Here is a 25,232-nt window from a genome sequence, read left to right as displayed (position 1 = left end):
CAGAAAATGCTGCTGCCACTCTGCTGCCAGCTGAACTGACAACTCACTCAGTTGTCCCACCTGTCTTATTATAATCTTAGATTCTGACTAATTCTTTCCAAACTGCAATATGCTGCATGCAAGATGCTGGGTCAGAGCAAAGATCTCCATAAAAAGAACCAGATCTTTGACCGAGGATGCCCAACAGAATAAAAAAAGAATTCAGAAAAAGATAAATACACAGTTATCTTTCTCAGACACACCCTCCTATCTTCCAGCAACAGGCACTGTAGACTTTCCAAATGGGAAGTTCTATTGACATCACTGCAGTGATGGAGTTTTTGCCAGGATTTCACCTAATTTGTTTTTAAACCCTTCCAAGTTTTGGCTTCCACAGAATACTCACAACAATGAATTTCACAGTCTAGCTGTGCATTATACCAGAAACCCACTTCTCTTTATTAGTTATAAACCAAATAATTTCACTGTGTGGCAAAACACTTGCCTCATTATGAGAAACAGTGAACTATCTCACCTTCCCCACACTATTAATGGTCCTGTAGATCACCATATACCTCCTTTACCAAAGTTGCCTTCCTACAATAACCAGACCTAGACTATTTACTCTTAGATGTATTTAATCTATAATTCTAATCACCCTTGCTGCCCTTTACTGCAATTTTCAACCTGAGCTGGGGAAAAAGAAGGAATCACATTTTACATTCCTTATTTCACAGTTACACAATGGTATAACTACAGCTCTTGCTTGGCTTTTTTCCTAATTAGCCTAAATACCACTTGCCTTTTTGACCAATGCTGATCAAAAATTTCCAAGAACTATCCCCACTACCTCCACAGACCTATTTTCTGCATGATAATAGTCAAGTCAGCACCCTGCTGAATATGTATAATAAGAATTTTCTCTTCTTCATGGTAGAAAAAACACATTACTTTGCATTTTTCAAACTTGGATCCCATCTGCAATTTTATCATGCAGTCACACAGTTTTTTATTCCTTTCATCTTTCTGCAGCCATAGGGCTGGTTCCAGGGCCCTGCTCCCAACTTATTTTCCCAGCCCTACACTGCCCCATTCTTACCATCTTCATGAGACTAATTTTGAGTTGGATTGGCTTCCTGATGGAACACAGCAGCTCAAATAGACAGTCAGATGTGGGGATAATAGGGTGTACAGGAACAGAATTTTTTGTAGCCACCAAAGGTGAAACTATGGTTTTATTTATCAGGAGACCCTCAGCCATTTAATAATACCACCACATGCTGTTACCTCAGATTTCATCCCACACTCAGCAGAACCCAGTTTTTAATAATGAATTCTCCACATTTTAAACACAATTTATTCCTACCTTTTGATTCCTCTCTAAGTAATCATCAGTCCTGAAAAACATCTCCTTCCTGATCAAAACAATCTTTAAATTTCTTTCTGGATTTTTGGCAAGCGACTTTTTCAAAAGCATCTTGAAAATATGAATATAAGATACAGGCACACCAGATCATTTATATCCTCATGCTCTTTCAAACCTTTAACAGCTCTACAGGATGCACAAGATCTGAATTGTCTGTAAAAAATATCCCCCACACTTCCTGCTTCTCAGTATTCAAAATCAGAATTTCTGTATGAATTTCTTCCTTCTGCATGTACTGTACTGGCATTCAATTTCCCAGCACAAATTCATAACTTCATGCTGAAATTTTGCATTTAGTCATACTCCTGCAAGCAAGTCCAGCTGCTAAAGACACCAGTCCTTCTTTCCTGCTGTCCTCACCTGCACACCTCTCACTCCATGCCACCCTCTCCCTGAGTCAGGACGGCAAACTTTGTGTCACTGACAAATTAAGTGTATCAAGAGACTTATCCACCTTAATTTAGTAAGTTTAGTAAGTTAAGTTTAGTCATCCATAAAAACTCAGTATTTCCTAGGTTAGTATCAACTAGGACCAGCTCCCTGCTTTGGTGGGCTACAGAATCACACGACTGACTGTAGCAGCACACGGGTACCAGTGGCTGGGAAAGGCTGAGCTGCTTCCTTTGACTACAGCAGCAGTTCATGCTAGAATAATGTATTGATAAAATGACAACCTTATTACTTAGATGTTCCCCAAATAGAACCATTTCTTTTAATTGGTATCACATTTTCCACCTTCCTCTGCCACTCAAGCTGCTTTATATGATAGATTACACACCACTGTTAGGAGTTCAGCAATTTCATATCAGAGTTCCTTTGGAAGTCTTCGGGGAGTAACATCTGATCCTGGTGATTTGTTACTATTCATTTTATTGATTTATTCTAAACCTACTTCTACTGACAGTCTAATTTAGAGATAGCTTAGACTCACACTGCATAAAGCAATGGTCGTCTGCAACAGCCTCCCCAGGTTCTCTCATATTGAACACTGATATATATTCATATTTTTTAACTTTTCTGTTATTCTTACACTGCTGTGCTTTCCTAAACTCTTATTCCCCTCCTACGGGCATGGCAATAATATGAATTTAGTCCACTTATTTTACCAAATTTTCAGGGAAAAGTTTACAAAATCCCTCAAAATTATGACAGACAACATTTCATTATGAAGGACTCTTAAGAAGAAGGGTTAGCAGGCATTTATTCTCTCCATCCTAAAGCCTGGAAGGTAGGATCACAGAGTGTTGGGCAGGTATTTATTCTCGTTGACATCAGTCCACATGCATCAGACACACTTACACTGACTGTGTGGCAGTCACAGGAGTACATTTTTCAACACCTTTTAATCATCAGTGAAAAGCACAGTGAGCAATAAAACCTAATAACCTCCTTCATAACTAAGAAAAACAAATATCAAAAAGCAACCAGACCTCTTTTTCTTGGAATATTTATTAAAGAAAAGACAATCTAGAAAAGGCAGAACTGTATCCCTTTTTCACAACTTCTTTAGCAGCTGACTACAGTCAGTTCATGCCAGATTGTACCATTCTCCTCCAAGGTCACGTACAGTTCTGCAGAGGGTGCCACTGCCCAAGAGCACAGCAGTGTCATTGGTGCAGTGTAGAAACAGAATGTGCTAAACAAAAGGAACTCTTACTGCACAGGACTCCTAGGACAAATAGACATGGTCTGAAGGCCCCTCTGAGGTGGCATGTTGCAATCCTAAAGGTAAAACTGCTTCTCTGTGACAGGGGAGAGTTACCACCAATCCAAGGACTGTGCACAGTCCCAGATAAGGTGACATAGCACGGTACAAAGGTCATTACTCCTTTCTCTTCCTACTCCAAATCAAGTCCAGATCATACTTACACTTTTCTGCCTCTCTTTTAGCTATGTCATGAGGATTTGTCGTTTTTTTCTGCCCCTTTAATCTTTTTCCAGGCCCTCCATCATTTGCTATCCCAGCTTCTGCAACAGCCTAACAAAACTGTCATGCCTCCCCCTTGTCACATTCCCTTTCACCCAGTCCACTACAAAAATGCATCATTTAATACTGATATACCACCATGTTGATCCAAGTCGTACCATTCCACATTTATTTCCTTTCTCTAGATCACTTTCCCCCTGCCTCTTGCTCTCAAAGACCTTAGAAACCAATCTCTTCTCTATTCATTCCCTAAAATGAATCCCGTGGTAGGGAGGTAAAAGACATGTGGTGTCAGCAGATGTAATGGGGGAGATTATGTTCTGCTTCAGCAATGTTCTGATTAAGCTGCCTGAGAGAAGTGACCCAATGGCCTGAAGGAAATGGTCTGAGGATCCAGGCATCCTCCTGTAGCAGTGGACATGATGATCATCACTACGTCATTCCAGAGGCTGCCAAATGTTGAATGTAACCATCACAAAGCAAGACAGTATGTTTGAACAGAGACCAGCTGGAGGAAACTCCAAAGATGACATCAGGATAATATCTAGAGAAGGAAATGCTGCTAACATCCAGGAAATAAAGACTTTACATAAAAGAACAATGATTCTGAAATAAATGGTCTAGTCAATGGAAAAGGATTAGAGATCCTGAGATGCTAAGATTTGGCCTCTTGGAGATTACTTGTCCAAATCCCCACCCTTGAAGAGGATTAGCCCAGGAGGCGTGTCTTGCGTCTTCCGCCTAGATGCTGACATATTGGAAGTGTATCTCTCTATTCAGTTCTTAAAACCTCAAACTGCACTCTACAATGCACACTCAGCAGACATTCCCCAGTGACTCCAGCCACCTCTGAGATGACTCAGAAAAGCTCCTTTTTACAGAAGTTTAAAATTTCCATCCATCTCATGGTAGGAAACAGGAAGAGTCTTCTTGGGGATTGGTACTTCACAGTTTATAGCACCTCAGCAAGATGGAAACTTCCTCCTTTTGAGATGGAAGCTGGCAAACCTTTGCTAGTGGGAAGCCCAAATTTAAGGTGATGTCCCAAGAACTCGCCTATACTCCCTGACACAGTCATCACAAAAATCCCTGCCATTAAACAGTTCCTAAGTTAAGCCTAAAGAGTCTTGCAAACCTCAGGCTTTCCAGACATCCTGCCTATGGAAGTCACCAGAGCAATAGACTAGTCTAGCTTTGCAGATTGCAGTGTCCTCCTCAGGCATCCTCAGTTGCTAAAACAGTGCTCTTTTATGTCACTGGCACCGAGATAACTCTTCAGACTGGGTCCCCACCTGCTTATTACAGCAGAGTTTATTAAGTTGAGTGCTTAAGGTGTTTTGCTGCAGGTTTAGCAGCAGCTGAAGGAAGCCTTGGAGACTGGGCTTGACACCAGTAAAATTTTTTCCATACCAGCCCCAAAAGTTGCTTTACGCTCTCAGGTGCAAGCAGTGTCTGCTGGCTTGGGCTAGAAAATGGAGAATGGCTGGGAGCAATCCATGGCACATCATTCTGCCACGCCAGGGTTGATAAAAGGCAGTGTTCCATGACCACGCCAGCCCCGGGATAGCAGATATTTGTTAACAGCCACAGAGGGCTGTAGTTATGATTTGGTATATAAAAGGGTGGGAATGAAAACATGCAGAGCATCCCTCCTTGGGAAGCAGTACAAAGGGTCAAACAGAACAACAGCCCCCTGTGCACCAATGAATGCAAGAACAGCCCTTTCTCATGTTCTTTACAGACACAAATAAGGAAACTGCATTGGGGGCTGCAGGGAAAGCAAGAGGCCATGGAGTCATCCTGGAACTGACAAACAGACAGCAGGAGCAGCAGCTGGGTACAACAACATCGTCCTTTCATGTTCTGCAAAGCTATGCCTGCTAAAACACAAGCCTGCGGGGCTCTGCAACTCGATCGTTCTCTGAGATGGGCCAGATTGGAACTAGAAAAAAATACAAAACCCAAGCACCCAAACGGCAGAAGGATGCCTTCAGGTACACACACAAAGCTGTACATATGCACAATCAACATCCCATACTTCCTCATGCCAAAGGCAACTGAGTCTGCAAAACAAGCTGGTAAAACACATTACGGGGCATCCCCCTCATAAACCAGTGGGAAACACAACTCCTGAAGTCTTTCATTTTGATTAAGTTCTGTATTACCAGATTGATAAAATCAGAAGAAAATGGAACTATAGGAACTGTAGAACTACCCTGGGGGAGTGGTGGGCTGCTGGGCAAGGTTTAGCACACATCTTTGTGATGGCAAAAAACTGAAGGCACAGCTACTTTGTTCTGTCCCCGGGTTCCAGTTAACCCTGGCTACAAGGCAGAGCCTAATTGTTTCTTTCCAAAGGAGTTAGGATAAGGCAGAGGTGAGGGGAAGCTAATCAACCTTTAAATACTTTACCATCTGCTAACAACCAAGTACCTAGTGGTTTAACATTTGCTTTAAGGACAGTTTACCAGACCCTCTGTGGAACAAAAAGATCAGGCTTAGGAACAGCCTCTCTGTGATGTGAGGGAGAGAGAGCAAAGAGATTTAAAAAAAAAAAAAGGTGGCACATGGGAGGATGTATACAGCGTCCAGCGTTTTACATAAGGAGTGCTTTGTATTTACAAACACCAAAGTATAATGCCTATCACTACTGAAAGTATCATTGTTTTCCAGCAAGATTGTGAGATTATAAAATAAGATGAAGAAGAATATAAAGTCTGGCAGCTGATGTTCCCCAATCTGTGTGACAAACATTAATGAGAAAACTTATTCTGGATCCAATATTTGACCTTAAAAGGCCAAGGAAGGATCCTCACTACATTACCTATGAGCTGGTTCAAGTAAATTACACCCATAACTAGCCTAATGCATCTGTGGAAGGAAAACAACCATAGCCTCTCTCTGCACTAAATATTAATGTCTAGGCAGACAAAAGCAGCACTAGGAACACTGTAATAATATCACTGACAGACATTGTGTTTCTTTGGGGCACTGACACATCAGCATTAGGAGCATGCCTATTGTCCCACATTAAACTAATGACTTGTTCTGAGATATTCCTCTGCGAATCACAGATGTTATTTATATTTTCAGACATTTAAAGGGATTAAAGTGTGTTTATTCTCAGTAATCTCATTTGTAGAGAAAGATATATACAGGCATCAGGAGTATGCATTTTAACCCTATTGGGGATGACCCTATTGGGGATGACCCTGGCAGCCACTACTCTTCAGCAGTCAGGACCGCCAAAAGTCTCACCAGCCTGGCTTCTTCCATTAAAAGTATCTATGAATTGCAGGTTACAGGCACTTATGATAAACTACTTCACGAGCTCTTGGTGACAGCAAGCTGTGTATATAGCCAAGAGATCCAGCTGGAAATTAAACTGCATGTCAAGTAGCCTGATTCATATAAAATTGCTCTGGGCTGGAATGAAATATCTCTGGTAGAAGACAAACAAGTAGAGCACTGGGCGATACGGTGTGCTCTGGGCTATGAGGAAATTTATAAGCCATTTTTGTGAAACAGACGTGCCAAAGTGCTGGGGTGGTGGCAAAACGAGTAGCCAGGAGGTGAGGTGCGCTGCAAGCATCCGGATGGATACAGGAGCAGCTGCAGGCTACGAGGGCTGGCAGCCCTGTCTGCAGAGAGAGGTGCTGGCTGTACAAAGCCCGCCGCAGCCTGCGCTACCCCGGCGGCAGCCAAAGCCGAGGGGAAACCTCTGCAAGTTGCTGCCGAGCGGCTCCGGTACGGCCGGCGCTCCTGCCCCGGGGCCGGTGCCGCTCCGACACCTCCCGGCTGCCGCTCCACGTTCGGGGATTCCTCCCCGCAGCGCCCCGGCTGCACGCCCGGCTGGCAGCGCCTTTCGGCCGGGAGTGCCCGGGAGCGAGCCCCGCGCCGCTCCGCCCTGCCGGCACCGGCACCGGCACCGGCACCGGCACCGGCACCGGCACCGGCACCTCTCCCCATCCCCGACCGCCGCCGCCTCCCCGCCAGGCTCGCTCCTTACCCGTCTCTTTGTCCTGCGCGGCTTCCAGGTGCAGGTCGCTGAGGAGATGCTCCAAAATCTTCTCCGGCGTCCCCGACACCACCACGTATCTGTCAGAAAGCAGAGAGTCCCCGGAGTCATCCTCGGTGGAGGACTGCGAGCGGCTGCTCCACTCATCCTCCTCGTCCTCCTCGTCGATGTACTTGAAGTAAGGCACGTCGAAGGTGGGCAGCGGCCGCTCCCCGCCGCGGCCGGCCAGCGCCTCGGGCACCCGCACCCTGCCGCTGCCCATGGCTCCCCGCTCCCTGCGCGCCGCCGCCCGGCCGCTAAGCTCCCCCCGCGGGGGCCATCGCCCTGCCGGGGCCGCGGGCCGCCGCCGCCGCCCCGCCCGCCGCCGCCGAGCCCGGCCCGGCCGGCCCAGCCCCGCACGCCCGGAGCCGCGGAAGCCTTACCTCCCGCGCCGCTCGGGGGCCGGGCTGCGTGACCACACCTTCCGCAGCACCAGCGCCGCGCCGGCCGCCTCCCGAGCCCGCTCGCCGCCGCCTCCATCGGCCGCCTTCCGTGCGCAGGGGGAGAGACACAGAGAGCGCGGTCAGTGCCCGCAGGGCTCGGGGCTGCGGCTGCCATCCCGGGGGGCCTAAGCTGGGGAGGGGGCTCTGTGCACCCCGGAACCGGCTCCCTTTGTGAGCGGCACTGGGCTCCGCGTGTGGGATTTTAATTCACAGAAGCCGGTGGGAGGGGGGCTTTGAATATGCGGGTTTCCGAGTCCCCGAGGTGATGGCTCGTTTAATTCCCAGACAGTCAAACAAAGCAGGGGACAGGTAACAATAGTCTGAAAGCGGCGAGCGCTCCCGTGCACGCCAGTAATAGAGAGGCAGAATACACCTCCTGTAAAGCTTCTCTCCTGTACTTCAATAAAGGCAGTGAAAACAGCGGGGCAGGCATGTAACGTGTGCCTCTGAGCATCTACTAAAATACTCCATGTACTGATCTCCCTTCTTCTCAGCAACTTTTTAACTTGAGAAACAAACACCTCCACAGAAAGTTCAGCCCAGTGACTGGCGTGTGCGTGAATCTTGGCCAAGCTGCGGTTTGTACACCGACTTTCTCCCTCCCCGCTCCCTGAAGCTGAAGGGAGCTGAACCATCATCCATTTGTGCACACGCAGCCCCCATCCCCGGCGCAGCCCAAGCCAGCTGACTGAGCAGTGCGGGAGATGAGGGCTTGCTGCTGACTGAGCAGGGCGCATTGAAACGCGGCGGCTGCCCAAGAGCGGCGCGCAGCCCCCTGCGAGATCCTCCCGGCAGATTCAGACACCGGAGAGTGAGCCACACAAAAGAGGCAGCTGTTTCAATGCCAGTGCAACCCAGCAGGTGCTGTTCCCCTAATTCTGACCCGGTTTAGTTATATTGTTCAGTATGTCAAACGCACACATCAAGGCCACGCGTGTGCCACTCAAAGAAGAGAAAACGGCATTTGTGCATCAAGTGTACAGCATCCAGCAGTGAAAAGGACTTTGAATGGGTTAAAAATTGCTGAGGAACAGACCTACCTAGGCAAAACAAGGGAGAGAAACCGCTTTATGATTCCTCTTTCTATTATTTTATTTTTTATTCTAAGACCCCATGAATGCTATTTCTGGTTGTCGCTGTGGTGCAGGCATGCCCAAAGATGCAGCCCCTGCCCTGGAGAAGTTTTGTTTATCACTAAAGAACATGTAGAATTGATCTATTAAATTTCTGCAAGGTCAGACATACAGGTACTGAGCCAATTAATGTCAGATATTCATTGTAACGCTCCCAGGAGACATTGCTGAGCAGCCGCGTTACAGGAATACTGATGCATAATTGTAATCTTCCATTTCACTGGCCGTGGTTTTGTGTTGCCTACATATTTGAAAAACTGCAATGAAAGAAGCAGCAAAAGAGAAGGAGAGGAAGAACAAGAAACAGGCACAGCATTAAAGCAATTCAGTAAGAGGGAGATTTATCCAAACAAATAAATCGCTCCATTTCTCTGTCTCTTCTCTGGCATTTCCATCCTCTAAAATAGCCGCAATCCTCATTTCCCTGTGTTCACTGACATTCCAAACTGCAGCACATATGGAGAATGTATGTGATGTATGGTGCTGTATTTGTACAAGCCATCTATTTCCTCATGAATGGAAATGGATTTTAAGCACACCCATATACATTACATACGTGAGCAGCTGGCAGCAAGTCAACAGGGAACACTGGGAGGGCGAAAGCTCTCTCATACTGAAAGGACATTAACAATAGCTGGTGTGGAAGATGGTGTTTCCCCTTCAGCATCTCACTAGGCAGAGATATTTTCAAAAAAAAACCCTTTGGAGTAGGTGTTTGCAAATTTACAGCCTGAAGTGCCCCAATGGTAAGAGTTTCACAGGGCTCTTCCTCTTGTCCTTGCCTCTTTTAGCAATTTCAAAGAAGAGAAAAATCAATCTGTTTTATCAGGTAAGACAAAAATTGGGCAAAACTAAGGCCAGTTGGGTTCAAGTTGGATTTGCATTGCCTATAATAAATATTTCCCCTCCAAAAAAGGAGAGGAATAGATAATTTCTAAATTTTGCTATCTTATATCAAAAACAATCTCACTTTAAGGGAGGAATTGCTATTTCATTAAACCTCCACTTTAACATGACTTTTTTTGTGTTCAGTCAAGCCCTTTAATGATACAACGAGCCACAACAATTAACCTGAACAAAGCAAAGCACAAAGGCAAGTCCCACATATTTTCACAAGTTCCGATTTCAATACGGATATTACTCTAAAACATCAGGGCACGCTTCATTTATCAGAATCTGGAATGGCCCGTGAAATCATTCTTGCTGGAAGAAAACCGAGCTGCTCTCAGCATGCTCCGTCTAAATCCCGTGACAGATGAGAAGGAGGATGCAAGAGGCCCCCAAGTGACAGCAGTGTGTACTGAAGGGCCAAGGCAGCACCCTAGCAGAGCATCTGAAAGTCAGCCGACTGACTCAAGAGACGTCCTCATCACACTTCCAGTTAACAGTGAAGCCTTCCAGCAGTTTCCCAGACCTTCACACAGCCCTTGCAACCTGTGCTGGCCATGCAGGGGCACAGAGGCACGGCATCACCATCTCTCATGTTATGGCCAGGCAGAGGAATCAGGGCAGAGAAGCCACCACAGAATCCCAGTTCACTTGTGGGTGATGCCACACTGGCACTTGGATTTTGAGCCCCTCACACTGCCTATCTGATATTTACTTTGCTCCAGTGCAGTGGGTAGGAAATTACTCCCAGCAGCCTTGATTAGAATGCATTTGGAGTTGAGATGGGATAGGAAGGGGTAGAGGATCAATACTGCCATCTCACTCTACATGTGGCCTTATGCACACTCTCCCTGTCTCATCTGTACCTTCAAAAGCACCACTGACATCCTGTTGGGATGTTATAATCAATCCATGGTGCACGTTACCCATCACAAGGAAATTTAGCTAGTTCTGCATGCGTCAACCACTATATTTCACATTTATTACCACTTTTAATTAATCATCTCTTGATAGCTAAACACAGCACTATCAACCTCAGTGTCAGTTCCTATCAGGAGTTTCAAGTAAATAGCGAGGTTCTCTGGACTCAGTGAATCTTCCAAGCAGTATTACAGCAAATTTTCCACTCCTCTCATCCATCTTCCTAATACTGAGGTAAGCCATTTATCTCCTGGGTAATATATTTTAATAGCAGACAAGTGCTACCTTTATTTTCAGCATGAAAGGAACCCTGGGGTGGTATAAATATTTTTATGCTTATAGGAATGAAACAGCTGGAAGGCCTTGCTTAGTGGGCCTCAACTTGTGAGTTACACTTTGCATGAGCAGGAAAATGACCCCCTGAATTAGCACAGAGGAAGAAGGAAGCAGAAGGAACCCATGGGATTATTGAAAACAGCCACAGTGGGCTGGCTTCTTTATGGGAGACATTCATTTCTGGGTTATTTGCAATCGGCAGGGAAGAACCCAATGGATAACTTTGGAATCAGGGATATTTCTGTGTTTCTTGAATTCCTGAGTTTGGCCTTTTAATTAATTAAAAGAAGACCCAACACCCAGAATGCACTGCCTCCTCTCTTCCTGTGAGAAACCTCCACTGATAGAAATAGCATTTAAAAGCTGCTCTACTTTCCAACAGAGAAAAAACCCAAAACATTATGCTCTGCAACAAACAGTATATTCAGAAGCCTGCTTCACTGAAAAGAAAATCCATTTTCACATAATTTCTCTAGGACAGGACAACTGCACAAAGATTAATCTATGTTGCTCATTGCTGAAGTGCCTGTTATGTTGGAGCATCCCTAACCAACCATGCAAACTGTGCACTTCCCAAGGACAGAACTTTTGTCCAACATTTCTTCACCTGCTTTTATTAAAAAGGTGTCAGACACGGAGCTAGCCCAGCCAATACCAGATCCAGACAGATTCACACACTGCCAGTTTCAGTGGGTAAAAAAATAATACAGGAAATAAGAGATAACCTATAAAGCACCTATAAATTTAATGGAGCATGGAAAATCCAGTGCACAGACAGACTTTTCCTGCTGTCAAATAACCAAGCAAAGGCAAAGGGAATTTTCTTTGGGCAACATACAACAAGGCAAACTTCACACAGACTATCTGCTTCAAAATCACAATAAATAACAAAGAAAATGCCTCTTCTAGAAGTTATGGAGGGCAGGAACATTTTGTTTTCCTAGCATAATTTGGTAAAACTGACTCAACACAATCAGATAATGTCAATCACTTCTGCCTCTATGTCTTTTGATGCTGGTGCCAGGTCATGCCCTTGAGAGGTTCGGGAAAAGGCGTACGTAGAAGATTCCCAGGGCTGTTTGTGTTCTGAAAAGGAGACTGCTCCCCTCAATGAACCTAAGGAGCTTCCTGGTGCACACAGGAATATTTCCATGTAAGCAGTGTGAAACCTAAGAGTACAGTCAGGAAGTGGGGTCAGAAGAACAAATGTAGAGAAGCTTCAACTGCCATGCAGGGAAAGTTCTCAAATTGGTGACAGAGCCTAAAAAAAGCCATCAAATAACAAGATCCTCATTTCCAAAGACTGATTGTTTTGCTGGGCAGGTGTCTTTTTGCTTGGATATTATAATATCTCTGGTGTACATAATCCATGCAAAAGAAGAATTACAAGAACTTGAAGACAGAAAAGTCAAGTACAAAAAAATGAGAAACACTGACTGGTAACCTTTGTATTATCTAATTAATTTCCTTTGAATAAAACACTTTTCCTTTTTTTTTTACTCTGTCCTGCTCCATTTCTACACCTCTTGCTTGTTCAGCATATGTTGAGACTTAGCTTTGAGACTGGGTCCAAGCTAAGACAAAAGGCCTCTGCAGTGGGCACTGAGGTTCCCAAACCTGCCCACCTAGGACTAGGTTGGACACACCCAAAGTGACAGAGATAAATCTCTGTCCTGGTTCTTTACATCCTACAAGCACATTCTGGTTGTAACAACCAGGAGCTTCAGCTGTACAGAAAATCCTTCACAGCTCAGGCTGAAGCATGCTTGGAGCTTCCAGAGCCTCCAAATATTCACCTCCAGAGCTCTAGAAACTCTTTACAAAGTTTGTACAAACTGCACTTTTTGGCCTCTAACTCAGGTCATATTTGAGTAAATATTTATGAAGATGGCAAAAAATCCCCAAAGGGATTTCAGATCCCGCCTCAGAATAATAAGGGCATAAGAGCTTTTCAGAGAACTACTGCCAAATTTTTAAATTTTTAAAATTCTTTTTAAAACATATAAAAACAATATTTACCCCATACCTCACTCTTAGCTGTTTCTGAACAATGCTGGCTGCATTTTTCATATCAAATTACCTAAGCTGTCACAGAATAAACTTTCAGAATAAACAGAAAAGATGCAACTCCTAGATGCAATGGAAAATGAAGTCTTACAATGTGAGACATTTGCTAGTGTTAATAATAGACAATGAGGTGAGTCCTGGCTATACAATATAGGCACATTTATACTGCAAACATAAAAGAAAGGGGGAAAAAAAACACAATGAAACACATTCTGTTAACAGATCTAAGATACGCTTTCAGACAGCTTTTATCAAGACTAAAGATGATCACCTTCTTACACTTCACTGTGTTTTCCCCAGGAATCTGTTATTGTGGAAACTACAAAATTAAATCTAAAGTCACCAAAGTACAAACATGTACAAAAATTACTCTACTCTTCACAGGCTATTCCCCTTCATTTGACAAAAAAATTGGAAGTGAACAGATCACAATTAACATGAAGATGGATGACAATATCTCTGATCTCTGTGGATAATCCATCTCAGAATATGTTACTGCATTTCACAGGGTTTCAAGAGAGATCAAAATCTGTATTAAGATGTTTGATTCACTTTCAACTACCACAGGAAAAAAGCTTTCAAAGTCACCAGCACAACGCCACCCCACTATATAAGGAGGAGACCAGTATTTTTTCTGCAATGGTTACCCTCTCCTTATTTTAGGAAAATGAAAATAAAAAATAGTTACTACTCCACCTCAATTTAAAATATCGAAACATGAAACGTTTTCAATGGGACTGCCTGTTTTGCAGTTGCAAGATCAGCACTTTTTCCAAATATTGAGGGAAAAATCACCTTACAGGACTGCAGGACCATCAACAGAAGTTTGTCATATTAAGTATGAAAAAAATGTTACATAAGGCTGTGTTATTTCATTACAAAATACAGCTCATAGGATATAGTTATTGCATTTTATTATTTTTTCTGAGGTCATGATCTTTTCCCCAGTTCTCTGTTATATTTTTGTGTTCAGCTACAGATGTTAAATCCTTTCATAAAACTGGCCTAAGCACAGTATACTGGTAGAAATCGATTAATGACTTTAAAATGCCTCACAGAGTGATTTTGTTTTGGTGGCTCTGGTTCAGTGACTTCTGACCAGTCTGTAAAACCATAAAACACTCTAAATATTTGACCACAACCTTCCTTTAGGAAAAAGCACCCAGAAATTGTACCAAAACTTCCTAGTGGTCTCACACTATCTCACACTATCATTCCCACAGATGCACAACATTCGGCTCAACACAGCCTCTGAATTGATCAGCTACACAAATGGTGATAAAATGGGCACGAGCCACAACACAGGGGGGAAAAAAAAAATCAAAATCCTTTGTTGCTGAAGGCAGTTTTGAATACTGTGTCTGATAATGCACAGAACAAGCCCTTTTAGAAAAACTGTTGGTGCTGTCATCTGCATACCGAGCATCCACGGCAAAGGCAATGGTAATAGCAAGTTATCCTTGTAGAGGGGTCAAAAGGACAGCACTGCTAAGACAGAGATGACAGACAACAGGCATCAGGGAAAAGATTAATATCCCTACACAGTCATACATCAAGGAACACAATTTTTGCCTGTAATCCCAAAACTGCTGAGAGTAGGATTATTCTGCTTTCTCTATTAGTAAGAAGAAAGAAATGGCTCATGGGAATAGGGCATTGCTAAATGCGAGTCCTTAAGTGAGCCGAAGGGCTGAAGTCAGGTCCTAAGGGGGAAAAAAATGAAAAACTCAGTTGCACACTGTTCCCAAGCAGTGGTACAACTACAAGCAGGGTGGGGGGGGGGTTCATTTTGCAGGCCACTTCAAAATATGAAAAAAGTTTGTGCAATTAAAGAATGGCAAATAAGTAAAAAAAGAGGAACCTCATGAAGCTTTTAATAGAAAGACCTTTTAGATGAAGTCCAACCACCAGAAGGTTCACAGTTAAAAAAACCCTTCATATTCCTTGGAAAATAACAGAAGCATAAAATCCATGACTGAAAACAGGAATCCTTGTGTACACTTCCCTGTTGCACACTTTGATGGTGCTGAGCTGCAGCACCGCTGTTTGGACGTGCAAGAAATGTCTTAAATGGAGTCCAAATTCTTCACACCCCAATTTCCTCTAAATATATATAAGGTGAGAACACTTTAAGGATTGGGCTTTAATGAAAGGAAGCAACACAGGAAAAAGGGCACACTTTCTAAAATAATATGAAGAAAGCCATTACTGGTGTCATAACCGACGTAATGTTATCATAACCTTAGCACTCCACAATTCTTTGTTGGGTAATGAGAAATGCCTTTTCACAACAACTGAAGGCTGTGCATTTCAGTTTTCCTTTTCTCAGAGCCTACACTCTTCATGGCTATTAGTGGGTAAATTTGACAGCCTGACAGAGAGCTACCACCTTGGCAAGGACAACTGAGATCTCTCTGCAACCATACAAAAGCAGGGGGGAAAGAAGAAAGGAAAAGGGAGTGAAGAGAGCCTTAAAAAAAATGGGATGATGGTATTAATATTGCTATCATTCTCTCACAGCTGGCAGGACAGCATTTGCTTGAAAAAACGTCAGTATATGGAAGAATTTCAGGCTTAGAGCATCTGAATTTGTAGAAAAACTTGCACCACACCAGGGAATATTAACATGACTGTAGATCAAAAGGGGCAGATGCCAACCCTCCCTTCCAGTGGCTTTGCAATTAGCATGGTGAGGTATGGAGCTAGTTGGAAATCTCCCAATTAAACTTTATTTTCACTGAAAAAATATTAATTCAGTACAACTGAAACTGTGCCAGAACATGTCAGTTTGAACAAAAAGGAGCCAGCCAGGCTTTCCCCACTGCCTGCATATACTGCCTACCACAGGCTGTCAGGGCTTCTGCATCCCCTGCCACACAGGAGCTCAACAGGCCTGGAGGTCCAGGTCCCAAGGTAAGTGTCAGGAAAATCAAATTTGTATTTCTGCCCTAAGAGAGTTTTGCAACTGTATTATTTTCACCAGAATCAGAACTGTTTTCCTCCCAAGAATGTAAGGTTTTCTTCAGGACAAAAAACTCAAAGACCAGATGCAAGTATCATGAATAGAATAGAATAGAATAGAATAGAATAGAATAGAATAGAATAGAATAGAATAGAATAGAATAGAATAGAATAGAATAGAATAGAATAGAATAGAATAGAATAATGTAGATGAAACAAGAGTTCAATCCTCCAGCTCTCTGGGGGAGATTTCCAGTGATATCAGTGGCAGTGGTTCAGGCCTTAGCTGCAGTGAAGAGCATGAGGGAAATGAGATAAAAACTGCAGGACTTATGTTTCAGCCAGGAAGGGGGGAGGAGTGCCAAGGCTTCAAGAAGGACTGCAGATTTAACCTGGATACCCTAGGACTGATAACATATATTACTATTCATATATGTCTTAGGGAAAGAAAAATGAGTTGTGTAGATATACAGAAATTATACTTGAGTATAATCCTAATATCAAATGGGTGAAATTCTAGAAATTACTGGCATATGAGGGGAAATAGATAACAATTTGATTAACATCTCATAGGGCTGGAACTTGACTTCTCTGGCAGCCCCCATACAGCTCTCACTCAAGAATGAGAACTGCAGAACACAGCTCACTAACATTAGTAGATTTAATTTATTAATGTAGACTAATATTCACCTTGGTAAGGACAGGTGTACCAAGGCCTTACAACCTTTATAATGGAAACAGTGATAAATAAAGTCTCCTGAAGGAATGCAAGAGAGATGGCAGTAAATACCTGACACTGTCAGCCTTATATTGCTCTAATTACCGGTTCTGAACACATACAACTTCTAAGTCAGACAAGAGCAATGATGCTTTTCTTTGTCTTTCACTCCAATTAATACTAGGTGCACAGCAAAATATGATTTAAAAAACCTCACTTATCCCCTTACTGTCTCTTAGAGAAATCTTTGTCTCTTATGTCCATAATACCTCTCAATGCTGCCAATACCATCATTCCAATAAAAATAAAATTAAATTTAATTTGTACACTATTCCTATTATAAGCCACAATTCCAAACTAGGAAGGTTAAAACTTGCCTATTGCTGCTCATTACACTTATCACTGTGAGGCATATATCTTTTTATTGAAGTGTTATGCTGAAGGAAGGATGCAGATAATTTTTCAAAAAAGAGTTCTCAGCAAAGGTCAGGAGTTGGTTCTGACCTCATAAACGGCTTAAAAAAAAGGTTGTCTAAAACTGAGAGTACTCTATAAAGCTCAAGCTCATTCTCAAGAGCTCCAGAATCAAACTCTCTCAAATGCACCGACATTTAACTGCAAATGTGAAGAAGTATTGAGTAAAGGAGTAAAAAAAGAAAACAAAGCAAAGCTAATGTTTAAAATCAAAACAATTTATTTAACTTCTAGACCAATAGCAGTCATCACAAAGTAGAATTTATATCCTGTGGTTTGGTGGTTGTTTTCAACTAAGTTAGACATAATACAGAGATTTCTTTTGAGGAAAGCATGAATCACGATGGCTACAATTTCCTTGGGTTGGGATGACAGTTCTAATTCTCTCCAAAATAGCCTGAAATCACCAGCCTTTTTACTAATGCTTTCTAATGGTTCTTTTCTTGCTAATTAATTCATGAATCTAAATCATTCAAACATAGATAAGCCACTAATCACTCACAGACTTGATAACGGATCCTAAGTAGACAGAAATGTGTAGAGCATGCAATAAAGCTGGGAAAAAAAAAAAAAAAAAGGAAAAAGGAGTTAGAAGGAAAAAAATAAAACTCACTCCTTTCACCTAATAGCAGGAGATTTGATTCTGCATTTATTATGCGAGATAAAATGCTCACTGATATCAATAATAACTGTAGAAATGAGAAAAATCAGGCTGCTTCTGTATAGAATGCTTTTTACTAATGTTACATGCACAGGAGCAAATTAAAGGATTCTTTTTTTTTTTTTTTTGTACAATGTTTTTTGTCCACATTTAGCAAAAGGAAAACATAAAAGAATAAGGGAGGTGGGAAAGAGCAGGAATCAACTCTTGTCTGCAATAATTAATTCAGAACTGGAGGTTATAGCACCCAAGAAATAAAGAAATTTTATTGCAAGATTACAAGGAAGAAGAAGAAAAGTGCTTTCTTTTGCATACTTATATAATGAAAATACTATAAAATGATTAAATAAGTTTTCATGTACTGAAGAAAACCAAAGTGTCACAAACGATACAAATTACAGAAAAATGTATGACACCACAATATGAAGCAACATTTTATATTTCTTTTTATTTTATAATTTTTAAAAATAGCATATTAATTTTAACTTTTTATTAGTTATTAATTTAAACTCCTTATTTTGTGCCTGATGGAGTCATGTACCTGCTTGTTATGTGCCTACATGCTCTAAATTTATTTCAGTAGGAATGTTGGGAGTCTCCTCTCTGCTTTCCTCAGATAATACAAGCGTGCCCAGCTTTAGAAGCGAGTTAAGTTAGTTATACCAAGGGCAACCTCAACATTTATTCAAGTTATGGAATGAAAAAAGCATTGTTACCATGGCAACTAGTAAATCACATTGTATCTGCAATGAGATGCAAGGCATCTTGAGTAAACACTCATCTGCCTCCTTGTGCGACCTCCTCCGCAGGGAACGGTTCCTTTGTGGAGGAACACGTGCAGAACTCCGGCATATTCCAGATTTCACTGTCTCTTCTGCAAAAAGTTGACAGAACTAATCCAAAATGTTATTTTTGCATGGGGAGATTTAACCAGATCTACCATCAGAATAGGAGGAAATACTGGAAAAAATATTAAATATTGAACGTTTTGCTGGGATTTGTCTCAGTTGAGACCATGAAACCTTACAATAGCAGCATAACTCAAATTGATGTCATACCCCCTGCACCAGAAGACCATTCACGACAGCACTGGAAGGAAAAGCCTTGCTGCCAGCATGGAGGCTGCCAGACATGCAGCAGCACATCACGCCGGCTCTGGAGCAGTTACTGCCTCCAGCCATCTGCTCCACCCTTCTGAGGGATGTTGCCATCTCCAAAACACGCACATCTGATCTACCCTTAACCAGGCTGCTGCATGTTTTGCCAGGCTCTGATATTATCAGCACCTAACATACCTAGCGTATCTGCCCGACAGAGCCTTCCCTTCTCCTCACGGTAGAGGACAGCTGTCCTCAGAGAAACCCCTCAAACCATGTTGCTTTACTGCCAGTCCCATCCATAAAATCTCAGCCCATCTGTTGGCCACTGGGCCTTCACCGTACTTCCCTGATGCCCTTCTCTAGCTCCTCTTCAGCTACTACCATGCCTACCTAGAGCTCCTTCTCACTTCCATTAAATTCACCATGAGGAGCAGGACTGAAACCAGGTTCCCAAATAATCTCCCTGGGCCACTCCCCTTCTCCTTCCTGGAAGCGTCTCATCCTGAGCAAGCTGGTGTTGCCTATAGGGAGAGACACTCCATGATGCCACTTATCAGGTTCTGATATCATAGTGTATGCATAGTGACTTCTTCAGCCAACAAAGGCTTCACTGAGGGCTGTATTTTGACATATGTTTTCTGATGCCATTCTTTTTCTCTCATCACATCCCATTGCTTCCAGACTGCATACCACAGAAAATTAGACACTGCCAACACCTATTACACCACCCAAGGAGTACTGAAGCTCTCACATATCTCTGATTCTGGCTTCCCTTCCCCCATTTCTAGCTTTGATTCCTTCCTGACTATCTTAGCTTTAAACAATTCATACTGCTTTTGACACTACATCCTTTTCATGTATAACTGAATTTTTATGTCATATATCTCATAAATTCACCTTCTCTCCTAAGTTCTTCCAGAAATTACTTCTTAAACGTGTTTACTTTGTCTTTGCTGGGTTCTTCCTTGCCACGTGATTGGCCATTTGCTACTTGACCAGAACTTTGATAGATAAGGAGATGCAGTGGGTGAAGAAGACACACAGTCTGGAATTCACCATCTATCAGAGCATTTGAGTAACACAAAGATAAAATGAGATGTATGAACAGATGACCAGGTCTTAACTCCTTAATAGAACCCTGTGGAGAGGGTTACAATATCCAAGTACTCCAGGGAAATAACTAACGATCCTTTCTTCAGTGCAGTCATGTTTCAAGAAGCAATTGCATGAGTTACTAAGTGCTTGAGACTGCCTCAGTAATTGCAATGATTTATTTTATGCATCATCATAACTACAGCACTGGGTCAGGAGGACATGTGCCTTATGGATGCCTTGCATTTTAACACAGGCATTGGAGGCAACCAGAAACACAGAGACCACAGTAGGGGGTAGGGGGATAGGGGAATGACAAAGTCTTTAAAATCCTATATAAAAAATTAGGTTTCTGTTAAATTTTTAATAAAATTAATTGTATTTTCAGATGACCCTAAGCAGACCCTAAAATATGTCAGGAATTTTTTTCTACTGTAAGTAATGGGTGCACAGTTTACAGCGTAATAACCCGCTCAGTAAAGACAAAAAACGGAAACATAAGCCTGTTGTCTCTGTCTTACACCTCTGTTTATTCCAGACAAAACACCCCCTGTGCAAAGCATGTTTCTTCACCTACCCTTCGTCTGTACTGGTGCATTGGCTGCCTGCTGGCGACCAGCAGAGAGGGGGACGAGACTTGGGCTCGTGAGCATTTGCTCGACAAGAGAAGTATGATCTCTACACACAGCTACTCACCTGACCTACCAAAACAAGGCTGCACCAAGGATATTTTGTGAGGTCATGCACAGTGTACAGGAGGCTGCACCTGCATGTCTGTGCAGCTTCAGAAGGGATTTGTTAGCAGCTTCCTGGGCACCCCTGCATCCTTCTGACATTAGTTCTTTCTAGTCACTTTTTAGTCTTTCTACAGCCACTTTTCCTTTTAGCTGTGTGAGGCTTCAGTGGCACAAAAGGAGATTTTTAGGATGATAAGTTAAAGGGCTGTCATCACCAGGACTTTCAGGCTATTTGAAGATCTTGAAGACAATTTCCCTCCACCCCCATAAACTTCAAACCATTCCCCTATGATAACTCAAGAAAAAGCACCGCTAACCTTCAGCACTGTTTTTCCAATTACTGTGTTTCAAGGTTAGCAGTATAAAAACACTAAACCAACCCAGTTCTCAAGGTCAAAATAAAAAATTCAGCAATGATATTCCACAGCAACTTTCATTCATTTGGTATTCAGGACACATTCTTTCTGAATATCAAATCACAAAATCATTGCCAATTCATCAGATTTTAAGCTTTAGCTTATTAACCATTAGTCTATGCTAGAAATAAAATGCAGGTTTTCATTTGATCTTATTAAAATGCTTCTGTACAGCATGATATAAGTCTCTAATTATCTATATCTCTATATATTATCTCAATTGTTTTTTCAATATACGCAAATTCATAACAATTCATTTTAATGGAAAATATTCATGTACTAAAAAGTGGTAGAGCATTAGAAGTCAAAAAGTTGAATGTCAAGATGCTAAAAATGAAAATGTTTCTCTACATTGTGTCTGCCAGGAATGCAAGAGCTCACACGACATTTGGCAGTGATTTCCCATGATGAAGCAACTCTTTGGTGCTTTCATTTCCATAAAAGCTCCGGTCTATTTAGAGGTAGCTCCTAGCTCCTTGCCCTTAACAAGGCAATACAGATAAAGTTCATTAAATATATTGTCTAAGGTAGGAAAGCAAAGAAGTTTTGCTGTAGCAAGCACTTAACCTGTGCATAAAAAAAAAAAAAAAAAAATTGGAACAAATTATTTCTTAAAAAAGCAAAAGTGATATGGACATATTGATATTGTATGTTCTGCTGCATTCATAAAATTGCCCAAGTGAAGAATCTCGGGATGGGATGTATTACTAGACCTTAATCAATAGGATTTTTTCAAGCTGGCTGGGCATCCAACAATTTGACGCAGATCTTTAGATCTTTTCCACACACAAGAGCACTGGAATACTGGAAACTGCAGCATTAATGAATTACAGGGAAGATTTCAAATGTCTATGATTTTAGAGCTAATTTTGACAAGATAATGGTCAGGAAACTTTTACAGCTTTGTGATACTTCTGTTGGAATGCTGAAGTTTTGTTTCTTCTTACATCAGGTAAGATGCGAATTTCTACTATACTTAAATGAGTAAATTGCTATTTGTTTTATTGTTTTTATTCTTAGGGCATCCTTAATACATATTGAACATCGCACAGATTAAAAACTAATCACATTTTAAAACATTTATTGCATGATTTACTGTATGGCTTTTGTCTAATGCAAATATTTACTATTTACATGTCACTGCAATGAAAACAGTACATGTCAATTGAATAACCAGTAAAAATATTAGACAGAACTGGAGAGCACTGCTGCAGCAGCTGCAGAGGAAAATGGTGTGGTGAAGCCATAGCCTTTTTGCCTACATAAAAGCAAGTTTTGCTCCAGGGAAGAGACAGTCATAACTGCACATATACATATGTGTGTCTGTGTGACAGCTGAGGGTGGGAGAGTGAGAACAGACGAGTTTCAGGGAGCATACGGCCACCCAGTGCAAGAGCAGCTCTGCTCTACGCACGGCTGTGGATCCCACACAAATCAGCACACAAACCCACAGCTCTGTGGGAAAACTGGAACACGTTCCCACAGTTCCTGCATACGTTCCTGCAAATAAGTGCCTAAAATGAAGTAAGAGAGGCACATTTTGAGGGCTCCTTGGAAATGAAAGCTATAGCTCGCACTCTGAAACAAAATAAAAATTTATAGAGACCATTTTCAAGAAAGTACCTTATTTGAGAGTCCCGCATCCAGATTAAAAATCTGCCACCACAAGCAAGTTTCAGGTGGTTCAGGTGTTCAGACTTAAAAAGGGTATCTGCTTTGACCTGTCTGTAGTATCACTCAGCCACCCAGGGCACTCTAACAACTCAAACACCCCTTCTGATCACCAAGACTCAGGTTTTAACCTGAAGAACTGAATAGGAGGTTGAAACTTTTTAGAATCTGCTAGACAAAAACCTGATGCAATCTGAAAACAGGGAGAAGGGGAGGGGGCTGTCAGAACAGATGGGTCACCAGGAGAAAGCATCTTCTTTATATTAACAACTGAAACTGTGTGTTTAAATGACTGGTTCACTCTACAGTGTGAAAAGGGTTTCCATAAGTAGACTTTGCAAGAGATTGTCTTTGCTTTTAGCAAGGTATGCAGTTTGCTCAATGAATAAATGTGTACAGCACATGCACACATAGGCAGAAAGAGAACTGGGGGACCTTGAGCACTTCAAGTTCCTTGGAGGAGAAGGATTGTGCCATGTCCTTGGTGAAATCCTGAGAAAGGGCCCAGGTGCAGGAGGCCATCACCTGCAGTGTGCAGGGTTTGAGAGCTTTGCAGTGCGGCATTGGGCACAGCCCAAACTCTGTTGGAAAAAATCTTGCAATGCCAGTGGTAAAGCAGTTAGGAAAATCTTAACTAGGCTTAATTTACTTCTGTCTTTGTGGGAAATAGGAGCAAATAACTCACTGCAGATAGAGTTCTGCTTAGAAGCCACATGTTTTTTTTTTTACAGAAGTTCATCAAAATCCAAGAAACCAAAAAAGAAATCTATATGGCCCAATGATTAGCTCAATACAGGTACTGCATAGAGTCTGAGAGATTATTTAGACAGACTGAATTAATGTGTGGATTCCACTAAAAAGATTCAAGTTTCTTACCTGAGGAGACAAAGCAAGAGTGTCAGTACACTTTCAGCTATTTTCCATTCACACAAGAAAGCCCAGGCCTGAATGTATCTGTTTTTTAGCTCAAAGCCTGAACAGCCAGGCTGTGCATATGATATACTTCAGTCAGCTCTGATTAGTGTCTTCTCTGACCCTGACCACATCCAGTCTCTATTAACTTGCTAAATATGGCCAAACAGCATATATTACAAACAGTAAATCGATTTAACAGCTGTATTTATACCCACAGATGTGTTTTAAACATTCCTGTGGTGAATAATCCCCTACTTGCAATATAAAAGTATTTTGTAAAAAGGCCTAAGCTGGTGCTGTATTCATTGAACAAATATCAGTACCTCTAAAAACAGGAAAGACACTGTGATATTGCAACCAAACCAGAAAGGTGATGCACATTTGTATTCTGTGTCTGTATCCTACTCTGCCAAAAAGAGCAAGCTTGTCTTTGTTCTTCCCAGCACCAGACTAAGTAGGAATGCTGCTCCTGATACAACAGACAGGTCTACTCCCCTCTCCTCCCAGGGAAAACGGAGATGAAATGAGGGATGGTGCTCTCAGTCCAGCCACTCCAGGTGAGAAAGCAGCATCAGGCAGGCTGGCAGGGGACAGAGCTGGTGCACAGCAGCCAACAAAGGCATGTGAGCTGTAGGCCCTTCCCTTGATCAAACAGGGCTCTGTAGCTCAGCATCACCCCCCTGTTCAGGGCTTACCCTTGTTCAGAGCCTGGAAATCCATCTAAGATTTGATCTTCAACAAGCTGTTAAAGGAATTACCAGCTACTATTTATGCTCTTCCCGAGTTAGGTCATCCTGTTATTTTCCCAGTCATCAAAAGAGGCAAAAGTACGCTTTCCTGCAACCAGCAACTCCTGCCACTCCCACACGTCAGAGCCTTCCCCGCTCGGATGCTCATGTTCCAGGCAGTGACAAAAAGAGCTGGGAACCGCCTGCCACACGGTACCAGAAAATATATTCGAGGAAGGCTGCAAGGTCATTGCTAATTTCAAAACCCTGTTTCATGTTTCCACATGAAACACCTAATTAAAACTTTTCACTGGGTGGTTAAAATGAAATCCGTGCGTATGCACTTGAGACCTCATTTTCATGTGCTGTGAATTAGAATACAGGAGGTGCTGCACACAGCGGTAGGAACACTAATCGAGGAAGGAAAGGGGAATACCTGCTTTGATTTAGAGGAAGATAGTCAGCAAAAATACCACTAATCGCCTGGGTTTTCATTCCTTTGCTCTTTGAGCTGCCACACAGAACCAAGAAAAATGGATGCAAGTGGTGTATTAACTGCTACCAAATCAGCATTCTCCACAG

General features: G+C 42.4%; 1 protein-coding gene across 2 annotated transcripts in view; it reads right to left on the bottom strand.

Moving 5' to 3' along the window:
* Positions 1 to 25,232, bottom strand: part of RAPGEF5 (Rap guanine nucleotide exchange factor 5) — a 156,419-nt gene that overhangs the window by 55,476 nt on the left and 75,711 nt on the right. The window contains exons 10-11 of one of the 2 annotated variants that reach the window (XM_086854251.1): positions 7,773 to 7,876; positions 7,342 to 7,430 (exon numbers count right to left, since the gene is read on the bottom strand). In XM_086854251.1, the coding sequence (XP_086710377.1) occupies positions 7,342 to 7,430; positions 7,773 to 7,876 (193 nt within the window). The remainder of the gene's footprint in view (positions 1 to 7,341; positions 7,431 to 7,772; positions 7,877 to 25,232) is intronic. The other variant, XM_086854259.1, reaches the window with a different exon arrangement.

The sequence above is a fragment of the Cyanistes caeruleus genome, chromosome 1 (assembly GCF_971803275.1).
Source record: "Cyanistes caeruleus chromosome 1, bCyaCae1.hap1.1, whole genome shotgun sequence".
In the NCBI taxonomy this organism is placed as follows: domain Eukaryota; kingdom Metazoa; phylum Chordata; class Aves; order Passeriformes; family Paridae; genus Cyanistes; species Cyanistes caeruleus.
Note: the sequence above shows the minus strand (reverse complement) of the source record. Positions and strands in the feature narration are given on the sequence as shown.